Source organism: Myxocyprinus asiaticus, chromosome 20 (genome assembly GCF_019703515.2).
Source record: "Myxocyprinus asiaticus isolate MX2 ecotype Aquarium Trade chromosome 20, UBuf_Myxa_2, whole genome shotgun sequence".
Classification (NCBI taxonomy): domain Eukaryota; kingdom Metazoa; phylum Chordata; class Actinopteri; order Cypriniformes; family Catostomidae; genus Myxocyprinus; species Myxocyprinus asiaticus.
In genome coordinates, this window is record NC_059363.1 from 13,834,633 (window position 1) to 13,854,368 (window position 19,736).

General features: G+C 37.4%; 1 protein-coding gene across 1 annotated transcript in view; it reads left to right on the forward strand.

Moving 5' to 3' along the window:
- The window catches only part of LOC127410806 (E3 ubiquitin-protein ligase NEURL1-like), a 41,895-nt gene that overhangs the window by 18,232 nt on the left and 3,927 nt on the right, over positions 1 to 19,736 (forward strand). Inside the window, exons 3-5 of the mRNA XM_051646013.1 lie at positions 11,928 to 12,013; positions 14,054 to 14,262; positions 15,156 to 15,477. Coding sequence (XP_051501973.1) covers positions 11,928 to 12,013; positions 14,054 to 14,262; positions 15,156 to 15,477 — 617 coding nt within the window. The remainder of the gene's footprint in view (positions 1 to 11,927; positions 12,014 to 14,053; positions 14,263 to 15,155; positions 15,478 to 19,736) is intronic.

The window sequence follows — 19,736 nt, forward strand, 5'->3', positions numbered from 1 at the left end:
CTTGTACACACAAACACAATATACGTTTGCAGCTACATGGATCAAATTCTGATCTTTCGCCAAAGTTTGTTGATGATGATAAATATAATGATGTATCGCATACTGAAGCATAATTTAGACGTGAGAGTATTTGACTGCTCAGTTTGAGAGGTGCATGGCTACATTGAATGCTTAATGAACACAGAGCATCCTCCAGTGGAAGAAAGAGGATATGCACTGTCATCTGCATTCTGGAATGAAAGTGGTCTCATAAATGGGAATCCCAGGACACATACAGGCACAAACACAGACATCTGTTCACAGGTTTCCATTCTAGAACCATGACCCATACTGACACACAATGACACTACTTAAGCCCACACACTAAAATACACACGCTCTTTGCACTCTGTGTTCATGCATTCTTGACGAACTTAGGCAACAAACAGATAATCAATGTACAATGTAAATAATTTTACATTTCAGAGTAACCAATTACCAGTGGCTAAGAAATGGTAAGTATTAATATTAGCATTAGAAGAAGTCAAATAAATAAACGAAAACTAACAACATTTTTTGCAGAACTTATAGAAAACGGGAACAATCTCACTTTTTCAGTTGTTCAATAGTGAAAATTTTATTTTTAAATGCTGGTAATGGGTTATTAATTTTATTTTTATGTATTTATGTATTTATTGAATTTTTTGTTCTTATAATTTTTCGTGATAGCAAAAACCAAAGTTTCGTAGTAAATTTTCAGAATAAAACTACTTTCAGAATTACTAAATTATCTGAGATGTTGGTATAACCGGTCTGTACTGTGTATCAGGAAGGGCCAGCCCAGCACTCTCCTTGCTGTTGGATTTGAGGATTTATTTGGTATAAAATAAACAGAGTACAGTACAGTGTAATTAAAAGGTGTCTCTTGCATGCAAACCTCACCTCTCCTCAGTAAAATAATTACAAGCTTATTTCATTATGATTTATTTAAAGCAGCACTACGGAATTTGGGCTCACTAGCGACATCTGTGGTTAAACCTCAAATTGCATGCAACTTGGGAGGAACATTTGATGCGAGTTGTGATTCATTCGACACTCCTCTTGTGCAGCATGAATCTCATGGTTTGAGGTTACCTGGACATTGCCTTTGATCAGGGAGGTTTTTTACCAGTACAGCTGGAGTCATGACATGTTATTTTCATGTTGATATTGTGTTATTAGTTTAAACATTTATAACCAAGGTATTACTTTGAGGAAGATAAACAACACGCTTAATTATATTTTAATATGATTATTCAAGTGTTTTATCCATAACACATTTATGTTTGTATTGTACTACACATATCAGTTTAACAGATGAAAATTGTGATTTGGCTGATATGAGTTCAATTGAAGACACTACATTTTTATATTACAATCTACAGCCTCAGTGGACGATGCAAGTGAACCGTAATATCAGGCCCGGTTCTACGGGGGTGCTTGAGGGTGTTAAGCACCCTCAAACGAAACTTAGACCACCCTCAATTGCAGATCAGAGCAAACTACTGCCCGCGGGTCGATTTATCATGACCGTTTTTTATTAGATCTTTCATTTATCTGGCTTTGGGACCTATCACGCATCCACAAGCTTTTAGTATGCTCAGAGTTGCCAGATAACAGATGCAACACCCCAATCAGAGATTTATACTTGCACAAATAGGAAATATTTCGCCTTATGTCATACTTAATTTATGCAATCTGTCAACCATATATGCGAGTACGTGCGCACTCTCTCTCTCCTCTTTGGAAAAAAAATAAATAAAATACTTAGCCCTCAATAGTGCAATATTATGCTCAAAGAAAAGTGTGATGCAGCAACTCCGTGTCCATTCGTAAGGCTGCGTGTGCTGTTTAGTGCCAAGTCTGCGAGCAAACATTTTCAGTGATGAACTTTAGTAAAATCCCAATAGATCTTCACATCATTCGCACAAGGAGGGGACACCTGAGCAAAACCAAGTGAGAGTGGATAATGTTTGTTCTTAGTGTTATTTGTAAAATGCTGAAGTCACTCACACCTGTATGCAAATGTTACTCTGGCTGTAATCATTTATCAGAGTCATGCAGCCTGTTTTATTCAGTTGTGTGCTGAATGAGATGCCAAATAAACCATTGACCAGACCCACATCATGACCCATGAGCGTGTAAACGAGCTGATAATGTTTTCAGACTAAAACAAGTAAATGGGTCCACTTTGTGGCCAACATTAAAATAAGCTTTTAGAATCTATAATTTCAGAATATTTTATTTTACTATTAAACCAGACTCCTGATGTAGAGTGTTAAATTGAATACTAAATTACCACTGCATTGAAGTATGGTAAAATAAACAATTAATAATGATACTCAGTCTTAATTCAGTTTTACTAACACGTGATAGAAAAGTAGCAGCAAAACTTAAAGCAATCGCAGAATGGTCCCATCAGTCAGAATACACTTCAGAAAATTGTGCATCATTCACTGAGTGCATGAGTGCACTACTACTTCTGGGATAAAAAAATACAACTATGTAAAACTTTTTATGTTCCATGTTCTACTTAACAACTGATGTGGCCCCTGTACCAAAACAACTGCACACCTCTGCTCAACTGAATATGTAAGTCTAATACTGTAAATTGGCAAGCAGATTTCTTTGAATCCCATCAAACACACAAAAGTCCCTGCAGTTTGTGAACACACGATTGCTGCATAAAAACTTATAAACGTGTATGATTGTGCAAATCAGTATGTCCTAATCTGCACACGCATCATTTTGCTGTCATTTTCAGCGACAGATCATGTGAAAAAAATGAAGCAATATATGTTTTGTATATAAAAAAACTGTTATTTACGTTGTTTTAGTAGCATTTAAACATGATTTGATATATTTTAAAACATTTGTAATTATGATACATCTCCACTTTATACAGAGCACCCCCACTATTTTCAGAAGCACCCTCAGTGATTTTAATCTGGAACCTGGCCTGCGTAATATGCACTGCAAACAATAAGACAAATGAAAAAAAAAACACAAAACAAGGATTCAATAACGATGGGGATAAAATGATTAAACATGAAAATAATATGCAGAAATATGCAATATAAAATTAATCTACATTACTGTGCTATGAATTCAGTACATTATACCCAACCTGAGATGAGCACACATTCATGGGGAACCACCAGTATACACATGAGTAATAGTCGATTCATGAAAGCATGAAAACTAATATAAGCTTCAACAATCCTACCAGAAAACATATCCAAGCATTATAGCATGTAAACAACTTTGCCAAACAGTTATAAATCCATTGGGAGAGTGATGTCACACCACTGCTGTCCTGAAACTGGACAGACTGAACAGCTGTTGCACTCGCTTCCTGCCAAGGAGCTCTAAGCTTCCTGCTTCCCGACACTCACATGGCACAGTTGGACCTTCTTTCTGAGCTTACGGACATGATGTAAACACGCAAGGACAAATGACATATGCCTGCAATTTCTCAGTGCACTTGTTTTTCAAGAATTTATCGTAAAATGCAGAGCAGTCCAGTCCAAAATTAAGACGTACGAAAAGCATTGCCTTCATGACTGTTACTCTGAGTCGAGATTTATCCGGTGTACATGCTGCATTCATTAATGAGAACACACGCTCCACAGATGCAGATGTCCCAGGCAGGCATACGGCTAAGACTCCGAAGTTGATGGTCTTGTTCTCCAGCTCACAAAAAACATCTGTCCATCTCTCAGACACGGCCATCTTGTTCATGTTCCACTCAGTGATGTAATGTGATGAGTGATAATATTTTTTGCGCAAGCATACTCATCAAAGAGTGTGGTTTCATCAATCAAACTGAGAGCAGGGATTCTGGAGTAGAAGTGTTTGAGGCTGCTCTGAATGTCTTTCCACTCTGGGATATCTCTCAGTAGGGCCATCTCAAGATTTTCGTTGTTCTCCAATGAACGGCTCTAATTTTGGAGTTAATTCACCGATGCTGAATAAAAGTTTCTCACTGCACAAAATAAATCATCCGCTCACATGTCACCAGCTTCAACCAGGGCATCCAACTGCTTCTTAATGTCAGAGGGTATGAATGATTCCTCCAGCCTGGCCTGCGAGACCTTTCTCAGGTCATGAATGTGCAAAGCTATGGCTGTGCACAACAGAATGATAAGCAAAAAGTCCTTCACTTGCATGCACCTTGTCAGATTCTGAACTTTGCTTCACAATAAAATCACTAACACTTGGTGTGGCACACTTACTTTTAGCAGCATCCACATGCTTTTTTGTATGAACATTCTGCGCGAAGTCGGTGCAGCCTACATGGGCAATGGAAAAGCGAAAAGCATTCTCATGAAGGAAATGCTTTTTGTACGTCTTAATTTTGGACTGGACTGCTCTGCATTTTACAATAAACTCTTGAAAGACAAGTGCAAACTGAGAAAAATTGCTGCCAGTGAAAAGTACAAGGTGACAACAGTTACAGATGCAGATGCACCCTCTACTTCGCATTGATCTGCGCCTAGGTAAGGATATGTCCAAGGGCGTAGATTTTTCTTCGACACTGGGGGGGTTGCAACGTTTACATGTTTACATTGATCATGGTATAAATATTGGGGGGGGTTGTACTTGCTTGTTTTGATTATTGGTGGGTGGGGGTGGGGGGGGTGGGGGGGGAGATCTGTGCCCCTGGATACGGAATCTATGCCCCTGGATACGTCAGTTTCATTTTTGCTGGGAAGGGGCTGTCCCGTTTTCCACAAGCAGGAATCTGGTCACCCTAGTATTAAAGTACTTTCCTTGCACTTTGAATACATGAGAGTGTACACAACTTTATAATTTATTTCAAAAAAGTTTTCAAATACACTTTTTAAGGATGATTCATTTTTGAGTCAAGAATATTGAGGTATTATGAGGGTTACACCAACTGACCTGAACAAAATGTGCTGTTAAAAAAAAAAAATAGCAAAAAAAAAAAAAAAAAAATGAACTATTTATTATCCACATTATCAAATTATGAACATTTACCTTAAAATGGGCCCCTGTGAACCAGTTATTGAGTTACCAACATTAATAAGCTATAAAAGGGTACCTTAATGTAAAGCGAACACCTGTGAACCATTTATTAATGAGTTAAGAATGTCAGTAAGCTATGAAAGTGTACCTTAATGTAAATCGAACACCTGTGGGCCATTTAGTAATGACTTATTAATGTTAGTAAGCTATAAAAGAGTACCTTATAGCTTAGTACCTTAATGTAAAGTGATGTAAAGACATTCATTAACATTAACACTCAACATAGAAAAACAGACATACTTACACTATCATTAGAAAAAAATAAACATATTAATATGTATATATATTAAGGCTTTATTGTTACATTAGCCTAGCCTATATTTACTAGAAATAATAAACTAATATGCAAAAAATATCTAAAATAAATAGATAAATGTTCAGAACACATTTTAATAAAGGAATAATTTATCTAAAATATAATTAACAAGCACCATTTTACAAAGTTTATAGTATAGATTAGGAGTAAATAAATAAATAAAACACCCCAAGTTGTTTCCATTAATTTACCTGCTCTCTTCCCAAAGAGTGAGAAGTTGCCCAATCTATACTGTAGCATTAGCATTAGCATTGCTCTTTCCAGTGCAGCAGTTCCATTTGCACACATCATTGCATTTTCAATAATTTTCACTATACATTTCACTGCCATATTAAAATAAACACTCTGAAAAGTATTACATTTCACCAAGTTCATTCATGCATAACACGTCTTTCCCGACTTTTTTCATGCTTCACACTAGGTGGGTTTCCAGCCAACAATTTTTATGCCCATTTTGAAATTGTGGTGATGGAAGTGGTTTATTCGCAAAACGATGACATGTTTTGACCCATATGACTAGTCCACCGAAAGGTCTTGGCACACAATTCTTTGAACATAGCGCTTGTCATTCGGAAGTTTTTAACCCACAGCTGGTCGATAAAGTGGGACCTTTCAATCCTCCAGAACAGTTTTAAGAGCTCCCAGGTATACGTAGACTGGCGGTGTGTGGGCATCGCAGCTATTTCAGCCCACATTATAGCAGATATTACACTTATTCTGCGATGTCTCATGGATGCATTTAATAAAATTAGATACTTGCACCAATCTTGCAAATAAAACTGTCCCAAAAGCAGGGAGAGGTCATTCAGCTGCTCCATCATGACGAGGCAGCTCCCTCATGATAATGCACATTACATAGTGGATTGAAACGTGTGACAATTCGTACTTTCTTAAGTCTAATTTTTAGAAATGCGCTTAAAAAATGCTAAACATTTTGGATGGAAACCCAACTACTGCAGCTCCAGACTCCCGCATTTTCCTTACCTGTGTCCCACCTCCTAGCCAATCAAAGCTTTGATAAGTCATGTGACCCTCCAGTAACCAGCTGTGTTTCCCATACAATTTTTGCAAACAAGATTGGTAGTAGCCAACGTAGCCAGTGAGCTTCTGGCAGTTTGATTTAAAAAATCTAAACATATATGTTTTTTGTTTTTTTTTAAATACTACTTTTATAAAAATATATATTATATTTTGTTATGATTTCAATAATGGATTATGATATTTTATTTTGTTTAAGTTGTGTGTTGTTTAAAACGTGGAGCTGATTGGTTAGACGTCCTCTTAATTTTCAAAGCGGTGATTGGCTATACATTAAGGTACACTTTACATTAAGGTACACTTTCCCTAGCTTACAAATGTTGGTAAGTCACTAATACAGTGAATAGTTCATGGATAACTCAATAAATTTGCCATGGTCGTTCAGCTTGCATACCTTTTTTGAGGTTGCTAATTGCATTTGTAAATTCAACTTACATCAAGACTTGTACTAGAAGGTGCAGATATTGTTAATTAATAAATGCCCCCTAAAATGGGCATCTCGATGACTCTTGATGGATGTACTGTTACATTGTCTTCAACAATGAAGAATTAGGTGTTATATTTGTTACCAATATGTCATTTGAAAATCAAATTCACAGTGTCTGTAGAACAGCATTCTTCCACCTAAGAAATATTGCTAAGTTACGACACATGCTTTCTGTTGCTGTTGCCGAAAAACTAATTCATGAGTTCATGACCCCAAGACTAGATTATTGTAATGCATTACTGGGAGGATGTCCGGCAAGTTCAATAAATAAACTTCAATTGGTTCAAAATGCAGCTGCCATGCTGACTAGAACCAAGAAATATGATCATATTAGTCCCATTTTATTGTCGTTACATTAGCTACCTGTTAAATGTTCTTATTAATTGTAAAATTCTGTTAACAACATACAAAGCTTTGAATGGTTTAGCTCCACAGTACTTAAGTGACCATCTGCCACACTATATTCCATCACGTTCATTTCGATCACAAAACTCTGGCCTGTTAATAGTTCCTAGAATATCAAAATCCACAACAGGAGGTAGATCCTTTTCCTATTTGGCTCCTAAACTATGGAATAGTCTCCCTAACACTGTTCGGGATGCAGAAATACTCACTTAGTTTAAGTCCAGACTAAAGACTCATCTATTTAGCCAGAAATGGACCTAATTTATTATTTACCACACATTTAGGCTGCTTTAGTTAGGTCTGCCAGAACCTGACACACTGATCATGATCTATAACTCTGCAAAAAATGTAATGACATCTACGCTAATATTATTCTATTTGTTTCCATGTCTCAACCTCGGGACTCCTATCGTGAGGTCACCAGAACTGGCCAGATGCAGCTGCATTCCTGCTTGGTATTGGATTCCACTGCTATGTGTCTCTTAAATGCAGCCGGTGCCAGCCAGACATCACTTCAGTCTATTACGATGGACCTCAGCGGATGAACTGATGGCAACTCCAACCATAAGACATGGGATACTTCATATGCCATTGCCTGAACCTTGGACTTAGGATAGACCTCACAGAAATACCCGCCGGTTAAACTGCGACACACCTCCCTGATCCCGGCCAGCATCACCTTGGTCTAATGATGGACTACACTCTTAAAATGCAATACATATACTATCAATTAACTGCCAACAAAACCCTTCATCAGCCAACTAACAAGGACAATTGCATCTATATGAACTTTTGCAGTTAATCCAGGATGAACTTCAAAGACATTAGTCATTAATCTTACAGTTCCTACAAAATCTTTGTTTAAACACTGACCCTTAATACTTAGTTTAATCATTTGACATGACTTGCACTGCACATAAATAAGTAATATTGGCATTATATTTATGCTGTTAGCCAGAGAGGAACTGGCCCCCACAGTGAGCCTGGATTCTCCCAAGGTTATTTTTCTCCATTAACCAACATCTTAAGGTGTTTTGTGTTCCTTGCCACAGTCGCCTTCAGCTTGCTCACTGGGTTTCTAAATACAATTATTATTTAATTATTTATTTTTATACACACTTCATAATCATATATAATCAAACTACACAATGATGACTCTAAGACTTTTAGATGACTCTAAGATATTACAGTTTCATTTTCTATTAATGCATGATTTTCTGTAAAGCTGCTTTGAAACGATGTGTGTTGTGAAAGGCACTATACAAATAAAAATGACTTAAAATGAAGAGAAGTAAATAATATAGATATACATTTGATAAATGAGAGAAAGTTACAGATATTGCTGTGGATGAGCATGAACCCCTGAAAGGTGTTTGGCTGAGACATTCCAACTTTGAAACATCGGTTACCACTCTGTGTAGCGGCAGCAATGTGACATGAGTGAAGACATTAGAGTAATGAATATATTAACAACACCCTTTAATTTCCCTATTATAGTCTATTTTTGCTGTATCATGACATAATTAATGTATCATGACATAATTAATGAATTATGACATTTCATGATTTTAATTAAAATAAGTATGAATAGGTCAATTTATTAAGCATTTATTACATGTGAGTAAAAACTGGCTCACTATTTGGCAGGTATTGTATGAACTTCACCCTTTTTATTCATGTTGTTATAACTGCACATAAATGATTTCTAATGCATTTGAAGATGAGTTATTAGTCATTAATAAACCCCTTTACAAACCCTTTAAAAAGGGAACCTTAATGTAAAGTGTTACCACGAAACACCTGTTGCTGACTAAGCCTACAGGCTGATACGATAAAAAAATATAACTGTTTTCGACCAAAAATATCTTAATCACCCAGACATCCTTAAATGTTACTTTATGCCATAACAAAAAAATTGCAGTATATGTTTACACTGGTGTAAACTTTTAAACAAGTTGTGGAAAGGAGCACCTCAGGCCGCTCACCCCGTCAGTAACCAAAGTCTTTTCAACAAATCAGTCCAGTGAGTCCACTCAGCGTCCATCCTTGGAACTATCCCGGACAGCTATTTTCTATGTAAACAAGCGGCATACAGACCGAATTCCCCAAAACGGTTGGTCAGGATTACAATCAAAGAACATATTTCAAATCAGCAGAAAACTCTGACATCACTGATATCATAAATCTTGCTTCTTTGCCTCAGATCAGAGGTGTGACTAGAGTCTGCCAAGTTCAGGGGCTGACATAAGAGGTATACTGTGAACAAAGTTTTTCTGAATGAGTTTCCAGCCCTGCTAAGTGCTTACCCCCTTGCAAATGCAGTTATATTTGCTAAAAGAGTACATCATTCTTAGGACATTTAACCATAATTAATTATCCAATGATAATAATAATAATAATGTATTTCTAAATGCCTGTTAAAGGTAGGTCAAACAAAAATTTTAATTCTATCATAATTTTCTCACCCTCATGATGTTCCAAGCTTATGTGACTTCTTTTCTTTCACGGAACACAAAAGGAAATGTTAGGAGGAGATGCATGTTAGTCTCAGTCACTCTTCACTTTCTTTGAATCCATTTTTTTAGACAATAGTAAGGGTTCAGACACTTCTGTTTGTGTTTTTGTTGTCTTTCTGGCTGAGCTCTGACATACATGTTTATTGTCTTGTCTATTCTGTGTGAGAATGCAAGGCTCGCCCTTTTGGCATTGTCATGCACTCTCTTGTCTTGTTGTTTACTGGCACGAATGCATTGATCTTATGTTATCCTTGCGAAGTGGCGGATTTAGGCATGGTTGACATGGGCACCTGCCCATGCCTAAATCATACATACGCCAGTCATACATTTTATCTACTTTACACAATTTTATTGTCTCTTCAAGTTCAATACAAAATCTACCTACCAACCTTAATATTAACAAGCGTTTCTTATGATAAAATCAATCATACAGTCCCTATCATGCGGTGCCTGCACCTGCTTACCATTTCTTGATGCCATCGTCCTTTGAATGTATTGGATCCTGTTTTCACTGAGACTCCCTGCTGCCGTGATGTAAAAAACTGTCTAATATCCATCTGAAAAAAGAATGAACAACTCATTTTAACGTATTATATAAGGAAGCAGCTGGCTAAAGGCGTTGGCTTTGCTATACAGAGGACCAGGGTGATCGGAACGGGATCAACGGTCTGCCGCTCCGGCCTGGACCAACACCGCTGCATTTTCCCGAATATTACCGAACAGTTTCTTTTAGTTGTTTCACCTCTTGGACACTTTATATTCCACCTTACATAGCTAAATATATTAAATATGTAAAATACGCTTAATGTTGTTAAATGTGATCATTATGTTCTCATTTTATTTGAAAAACCTTTCACTCCCGGAAATATGCCTTTCCTCTCCCACCACAAAAATAAATAAATAAATAAATGCACAGAAACAAATGATAAACTACATATGAGTGTGATAAGACTGGTATTCGTCTTTTTTCATATTTAGATCATATCCCTCGAATTTCTGCTCTTGACTTTAATAGCCTCCTGAGTCCTGAGCTGAACTTGAGCCATCCGGCAGTGCTTCGCCTTGGTGCCGCCAGCAAACTAGACTAGTCGTAGTCCTGTCAGTCAAGGTTTTTTTTTTTTTTTTTTTAAATCAGTTGTTCACGTGAAGCGTTGAAGCTGAAAATGGAGCACCAAAAAAAAAAAAATTATAATAATAATAATAATAATTTGATCAGGGGCTACAGAAAAAACATTCGCCTATGCCCCTGCCTCAGATTATGTAAAAAAAAAAAAAAAAAAAAAAAAAAAAACGCAAGGGTCTTGTATAGCTAATACGCATGCGTGTTCTCGAGTTGATTGACAGGCGACGTTTATCTCTAAAAGGTGATTGGCTCTTTTACCTATAAGGCGGGACTTCCTTTCAACATCTGCTGACCGTTGGGCGTTCCAATATTTCCTATTCATTTTAATAGAAGTGGCCCGTCTCTGCCAAATAGTCTCTTCATTAACTCACAGCAAACTGATGACAGAAGAGTGCAGCGCGGGCTGACTGCGATGATGTCACCATTCATTAGCATACAGACTGCAATGCAAAGACATGTCAATCGCAAGAAGTTATGTGCTCAGATTCAGAGCTATCAAGTGTTTTAGTAGGTGTTTTAGTAGGCACCATATTGATTTAATACAGATCTGAGATGTCTAAACTTTTCAACAATATTTTTAAATAAATTTCCACTATTGTGTTATATCGTATAAATATCCTATTTTCAGTTTTTGACTGCCAAAACAACGGAGGTGTGTCTCCATCGTTTGAGGAAAAAAACGGTAATCTGCTTACATTCTATTACATCAATTTACGGGTTCCTCAGAAGAATCTTACTGTATTAATGAGATGTTTACTGTCGAGCTCCGCGCAAGCTAATTAATTTTCATGAGGGAATCCTTTACTACAGTAGATCTCCCAAATCCCGCCTCTTATGTTAATGAGAGTCCGGTCTCGCTGAATGGCAGCGCGTTTGCATGTGTGTCTGTGTACTGCTTCAGTACTCTAGGTAGGTTGCTACTAGAACCAGCGGAGTATCTGTCAGATATTGCGGGCTATGCTGCCTGAAATGCAGAACTACTGAAGACCAAATCACGGAATATCAGAACAATTTCACTGTTCCTCAAATGGGTGGGCAGGTATCCCGTAATAGTCTACATGGTGAGTGATAATAAAATATGCTTTTTCTTCTTTCTTTAATTGTATAATCACTGAAAGAAGTGTACTGGACTCATATATGAATATGAATTATTATACAACGTTGTTCTCTTTATTTGTATTTGCATATTGTACAAATCCATTACTTCTCCCACTATTTTAAGATATTCTTTTAGTCTGTGTAAATATAAAGCTAATTATAATTTCTACAGACCAAATCTAACACAAATCCATTCACTAACCTTAACACTAAAGGAAATGTTTTTGCATTAAAAATAATAATAATAATAATAATAATAATAATAATAATAATATATCATTAATTTCTTTATTAATAATTTACATTTAAGTACGCACCCATCGTAGTTGCCCCCAAATAAACCTCCCACTCCCACACTGTTTTAGATTTGCGTATGTTTTTCTCTCTTTCTCTGAACAAGAAAAAAAAAAAAAAAAAAATGGGAGCAATAGAGCACTTCTGCTTTAAATAGTAAGTAAACGAAGTTCACACTAAATCAACCTGACACTTAGGCCAGCAACTGCCTGGAGCAGAGAGAGAGAAAATCCACACACATAATGTGATATGACATTATAATCAAGACAACATCCCTAACACCCTTTCGAACCAAGATGAAAAAGAAGTATATTGCTGTCTGTGACTAATGATAGGACACTTGATTGGCGTGCCTGTGTGTGTTCGAATGTGTCCAGCATCAGGTGTATTGTTAATTTATTGGTATCGTGACAATAGAGGTCAGGTAGTTTTGGCCCCCTATTAATGTCCCACTTGGCTTGCTGTGTGTATACAGTGTATAATGATGCTTTTATAACACATACACAAATACACTCACCCTGCCCTCATTTGCCCACACAGAGATCATGCAGATAGGTTAAAGTCTGTAGAATCAGTCTCATGCTTGTGCAACTGACTGCTAAAGATTCAATCACTGACCCGCACACAGTGAAATGTCAACACCAGTTAATTAAGAGGAAAATGGCTCAGAAACAGCACAATGTCCTTGACTTAATGCTTTGGAGAGGTCTGGGAAAATATGAAAGGGAGTTGGGGAGAGAGTGTTTGATCACAAGCCAGTCTTATCCGTGTGAGATTATCAATTAAGCGGTTTTGGTGCTCTTTAATGGCTATATGTTTTCGTTTTAAATTATTTTATATTCTTTATTGTTTATTATACCAGAACTGAGTTTCTTATCACTCAACTACAATACTTGTCATCACACTCCACACTGAAGAAAATTTCATCCCACTAAAACTGAAAACTTAAGTTTAATTGCTGCCTTAAAAAATATTCTGGGTTTAATACAAGTTAAGCTCAATCGACAGCATTTGTGGAATAATGTTGATTACTGCAAAAATATTTTAGACTCATGCCTCCTTTTCTTTAAAAGAAAAAGAAGCAAAAATCTTGGATACAGTGAGGCACTAACAATGGAAGTGAATGAGGCCAATCTGTAACTGTTAAAAAACTCACTATTTCAAAAGTATAATACATGAGTTTTAATAGAAGAATTAATGTGAGTGCTTTTATAAAATGATAAGCTTCACATTTCTGCCTTTAAAACCCCCCAAAATTGTCCCCATTCACTCATGCCTCACTGTAACCTTAATTTTTCCTTTATTAAAAAAAAGGAGGGATGAGTTAAAAATAATTTTGTGGTAATCAACATTATGCCAAATAACAAATTCATGGACTGAGATGCTGTCTTAACAGTTAGACACACATAGCTATTGATTTACTAGTGTGTGAGAGTTTGTATGTGTTTGGAGACATCACCTAATTTTGGCACCCTGACAGACTTCTGAATAGCAGAAACCTGCATTCTGTCTTGCTCTTTCTATCTCTGTGAATTCTTTGTTGTCTCTGTTCTTGATAAAGATTTGCATAGTTGTTTGTCTAGTACTTTCTGTGTTCTGTTCACACAGCAGAGCTCTTAGAAAGAAATTACAGTACTTTGACCAAACTTACACTGTTGTTATTGCCTGTTGAATATAAACAATGTAACTCTTTTATGTTCCTCTTCCAGAAGGAGGATCCTTTTACTGCCACCCTCTGAAGGAGAGCATGTATCCAGATCCGCAAGCCCCTTTGCCACTCTCTTTCCATGCCAACACAAAAGGTTCTCAGATCTTGATGGACAAGACACAGCGCTGCGTGTGCCGAATTGCCAGCTTCTGTAATGCCATCACTTTCACCAGCCGACCTGTCAGAATCTACGAACAGGTCCGGCTGAAGGTGTGGTAACCCAACTCTCACCCCACATACCACAAAGTAAACCACATTGTGTGGTCCCAAAATAGCCCTCACATATCACTCCATCTCAAACTTTCCCGACGCAGTGTAGGGAAAAGAGAAAGAGAATTCTAGAAATGCTAACATATGAGGTTGTGCCGTTATCTTGTTCTGGTGAATAAGGTTGTTTGGGAATGCTGAAAAAACAAGAATAAACGTGTCTGATAAACATCCCCGCTGGTCTCTATTTATAGCATCACACACAGTCACACAATAGCTTCTTTCACTTTTTTTGTGTGTTTGTAAGCATTCTTTGAATATGCAAAGTGTTAGTGGTCTCTTTTATTTGGTCTACATGCATGTTTTTTATTAAATAGCTGTCTGAATATGAAAAGATCTAGTCCTTTTTTGAAGAGGTTGTTTGAAACACATACAAGAGATGACTAGGCCAAGTGTCAATGCATCTGGTTTGTTCAGGCCACATACGTAATTTTTCCTCCTTGCTAACGGAGCAATATCAGCATGCAGAAGTTTGAGAGCCCTGCAATCCACACAACAAAGAAAATTTGGCACATACTGTTACAGCGGTAGCCTTTTTGTAATGCAATCCTCAAATTAATTATAGATACACCCTGTTTTTAGTTTTTATGAGCCCCATAAGTGCAGCAAAATTTTGTTGCCTGGCATTAGCATCATCACGGAAGTGAACTTAATCATATTTGCATACACCACAGGGAAAGTACAACAGATGAGATTTATATCCGTTTTGCAGTGACATTTATGTGGCCAAGTTTAAATCGAGTGTGCATAAACAAACAAATAGCAACATGACTGATCAAGATGCATAAAGTGAATAACTGTAAAACAGATGTTTCTTATTCTCTCTTGGCCTTTAGATCACAAAGAGACAAGGTTGCTGGAGTGGCGCACTTCGAGTGGGGTTCACTACAGTGGACCCGTCTGATCTAAGTTCAGCCTGGCTGCCACGATTTGCCTGTCCGGATCTGGTTTGCGAGAGGGGATTTTGGGCCAGAGCGCTTCCCGAGGAGCAGTGTGAAGAGGGAACCATTCTCTCCTTTTGGTTGGATAATACAGGGCAAGTGTTTTACCAGGTTAATGAGGGCTCTGCAATCTTCTTCTTTAGTGGTGTACCAGCAGGAGAGCCAGTATGGGCGATCATTGACATTTACGGGCTGACCCGTGGAGTTCAGCTACTTGGTGAGTCCACATTTCTCTCCACTCTTATATGAAATATCATGTTTAATAAGTTTATAATGTCTCTTCTAAACTAAGAAGCCATCAAACTGCCTGAAGCTGGCTTGCCGGAAGTCTCTGTGCAGTAACTCTGTAGAGATCAAATGACATGCCATTCAGAGTTTGCTGTTTAATGTTGGGCTATATCTTAGCTGTGCTTCAGTGACCATGTGCTGATTCCTTGATGAGTTGTAAAGGTTAGAAGCAGATGCACATTTAAACAGAAATAGAATCCAAGATTTATAGCCTCTTATCCTAATTACAAAAATGCTCAATGGAAAAAAGATCAGAAAGATTGGAAGGGTTGCCTAGCAACACTTTCTCTTTTAAAATGGAAAACGTATGCTTGGGAATTCCAGAATGCTGGCAAAGTGAAAAAAGTGGGAAGTTGAACAAAATAAATACATTTAAAGTCCATTTGGTCACCGAATTAATGCATTCAAAATTTTAAACGTAACCCTTGGCCATTAGGAACAAGGCCAGATTTGATTAAAACATGGAATTCTGGAAAAATAATCATGAAAAAAGAATTTGGGGGAAATGTCAGTAGAGCCCTACTTAACACTTAAGTAATTCATACTTAATTTATAAACAAAAAATGAAAGGAAACATGCATTCCTTTTAATTTATTGTTTACAATGAAATTTACCTTTAAATAGACTAAAGGGGCGTGTTCAATTGCATATTACCATATTAGCGTATTTTTGCTGTAGTATCGAAATTCGTATTCAGAACCATGAAATTCACTGGTATCGGTACCAACTACTTAAATTTTGGCATCTTGACAACACTAGTGGGAACCTTGTATTGAATTTATGTCTATGTCCAGATTTACCTACAGAAGGTAATATAGTTATGTCCTTGCATAACACTCTATAATAAAATTTCCCTGAGTTCTTAAAAACAGTCGGATATTTATAGCATTCCTAACTCATATTCTGAATACTGATGCCATAGTATTTTATTATTCTGCAGTTTTCCTTGATTAGTTGGCAGTGAGCTGACCTATGTGGTCAGGGAGTAAACGCTGGTCCCAATTGACTTGGGAATGTCTTCATACCACATTCAGCTTCCTTTAAACATAGTTTAAACCTTTGCACTGCAAATGAAAATTTGAATATAAAAAATATATATATTTTATTTTTATTTTTTTATTTTTTTCTGTTTAAGAAAACCTTTTCTGACAAATGTTCAATGATGTACCAATGTCATCAAAACCAAACAAAGAATAAAAGATGTGATAGGTGAGTTAGCAGAATAAAGAATTTGTAATTATTTTAATCTTTATAATTTAATGTAGGTACAATTTGAAAAGATCTTGTGTGTGACTCTCCCCTTTCATACGGTGGAGTAAAAATAGTCAATGTTTCCACTGAGTCAGATAGCACTGTCTTAGAAGTATGAAGTGTGTGATCATATTGACAGACTGTGTGCGTGTGTGAGTTGGTTTTTGTGGTTTACAAGGACTTTTTTTTAAGTTACACACTAGTAATTACAAGGGTATTATGCTATAAATGTGGTTTTTGAGGACATCTCTAGTGTCCCTGTAATTCAAACGGCATGTGTGTGTGTGTGTGTGTGTGTGCATATGCATATGTATTGATATCAGTGGTCAGTGTTGGTGTAACATCAGTTAACCCTGAGAGACAGCTGAACTAATTTAGCTGTCATTATTTAACCCAATCTGAACTTTACAAAGCTACTACTACTACTAAACTACTACTATACAAACACACAAGGAATCCACTTCACTCAGATTCACTACGCTGAAGTTCTTCTCTCTTTATCCAGCTATCTGCCACATCATGTGTTCAAGGCAAGCTCATTTTCAGTTGCACTTTGCTGCTGAAAACTCACACACGTGTATGCATGCAAACTGTGTACGTTCACAGAGCGAAGATGAGTTTATAGATGAACACTTATCATGCCGCGAGCAGTCCGCCTCTGCTTTCGGGCCTTCATCTCTCCCCGGGCCCCAATGCGGCTGCACACCCTGCACTGCTGGTAGTTACGCCACTGATCGGGTAACATATTACCTACTTTGTACACTGTATTGTAAAAAGAAAAACTAGAATATCTACTTCATTACAGTTCAGTTTTGACATTTATGAAACTTCTCTGGAATCAATGCTGTGCGCAAAGTTTGGATGGGGGTAGTGGTACATTTATTTTGCACACACAACAAATGGAGACATTTAAAGCATTTCAGTAAAGATTTGACAATTGCATACAACGATTGTATCAACCAATGCACGTGTTCCTTTCTTTTCATCTTCTGTTTCACTATGTCCCCAATGTCACAGTAGCTTCCATGTCTTCATAATTCCTGCTCAGACTAGTCAGCGTCAGCTGAAGGCAGTTCAGCATCAACTTGAACTTTGCCTCATGGAATGTTAAAGGCTTAAATCATCCTGTTAAAAGAGGCAAGGTCCTGTCTCATCTAAAATCACTGAACTCGGATATTATATTCTTACAGGAGACTCACCTTAAAAACAACTCACACACGAGGGTGAGATATGTAAATCTTTCCACTCTTCATTTTCAGCTAAGGCCAGGGGTACTGCTGTTTTAATAAGAAAGGGAGTCCCCTTCAAACGCAAGACTATGATTGCTGATAAAGAGGGACGATTCATCATAGCTGCGGGAGAAATATTTTCCATGTCAATGGCGCCATTTATGCCATGACCCTCGGTTTTTCCAAAAGGTGTTTTCACAGATACCGGATTTGTCTCTTACTGATTTAATCATAAGGAGGGGATTTCAACTGCATTCTCCACCCATATTTAGATAGACCATCTACTCAACTACAGCTTGCTCTGCTGGATAACGAGAATGCTATAACACCCTCTTTAGAATTACACAATAAAATATTAAATCTCAGATATCAATACAATAAGATCACATCTGAAAGGTTTTCAAGATCTTTAATGTATACTAGACAAAAATATTTTGAGTTCGGTGACAAGCCCCACAAGCTGTTATCTAGACAGCTACGTAAACTTGAAAGTGACTGCGCAATTCACAGGATTAAATAAGAATCAGGCATGTACGTGTTATCACCTAAAGGAATTAATAATCGCTTTAAACAATTCTATGAATTATTGTATACCAGCAAACCAAGTAAGGATTCCTCTATTATGGAGACTTTTTTAAATGGTTGTAATTTACCAATGCTAGATCAAGATGATAGTAAGTTTCTCGGGGCAGAATTAACATTAGAAGAGTTAAACAAAACAATAATGTCTTTGAAAGGAGGTAAATCTGGTCCCGACGGAATTCCTAGCAAGATATATAAAACGTTTAACAACTTAATTGCCCCCTACACGATCACAATGTTTTCTGGGGCTTTGGAGGAGGGACACCTCCCCGAGTCAGTCAAAGAGGCAGTAGTCACAGTCCTACCCAAGAAGGGCAAGGACCCAGGGGAGGCTGGGGGTACAGACCAATCTCCCTTATTAACGTTGACCAAAAAATCTTAGCTAAGTCTCTTGCCAATAGACTTAATACACTTTTGGGGAAGCTAGTGAAGCCTGACCAGACTGGCTTTGTTGCGGGTCTGCTTCTCAGACCAGCCGTACCGATCTGGTGATTCTGTCCCTTGACGCCGAAAAAGCATTTGATCAGGTGGAGTGGCCATACTTTTTGCTGTATTCCAGAAATTCGGCATTGGAGAGAAATTCATTACTTGGATCAGAATTTTATACAATGACCCCAGGGCACAAATACTTACAAACAGATTGCTGTCACCCTCTTTTGCTCTTCACAGAGGAACCCGACAGGGCTGTCTACACTCTCCACTTCTTTTCGCCCTGGCCATAGAACCCCTGGAAGAAGCAATCCGCTCAGATGAATAAATTCACAGGTTTTGTACTAAATCTACCGTACAGAAAATCTGTTTGTACGCGGACGATGTCCTGTTATATTTAACCAAACACGCGTAGAGTATTCCCAGAATCTTAGATGTTATTAAACAATTCGGCTCATTCTCTGGTTATAGAATAAACCTAAACAAAAGTGAACTCATACCAGTCGGGCTAAAGGATCTCTCTCAAATTTCTCAAGTTCCCTTTAAATTTCTAAAGAAAAGTTCACCTACCTCGGAATCATTGTAACCAAATCGTTTAGCTTCCTACAAGCAGCACATTCACCTTTTAGTGAAACTGCAAAAAAAGATTCAGTTTTGGAGGACCCTTCCTATCTCTCTGATTGGTAGAGTCAACACT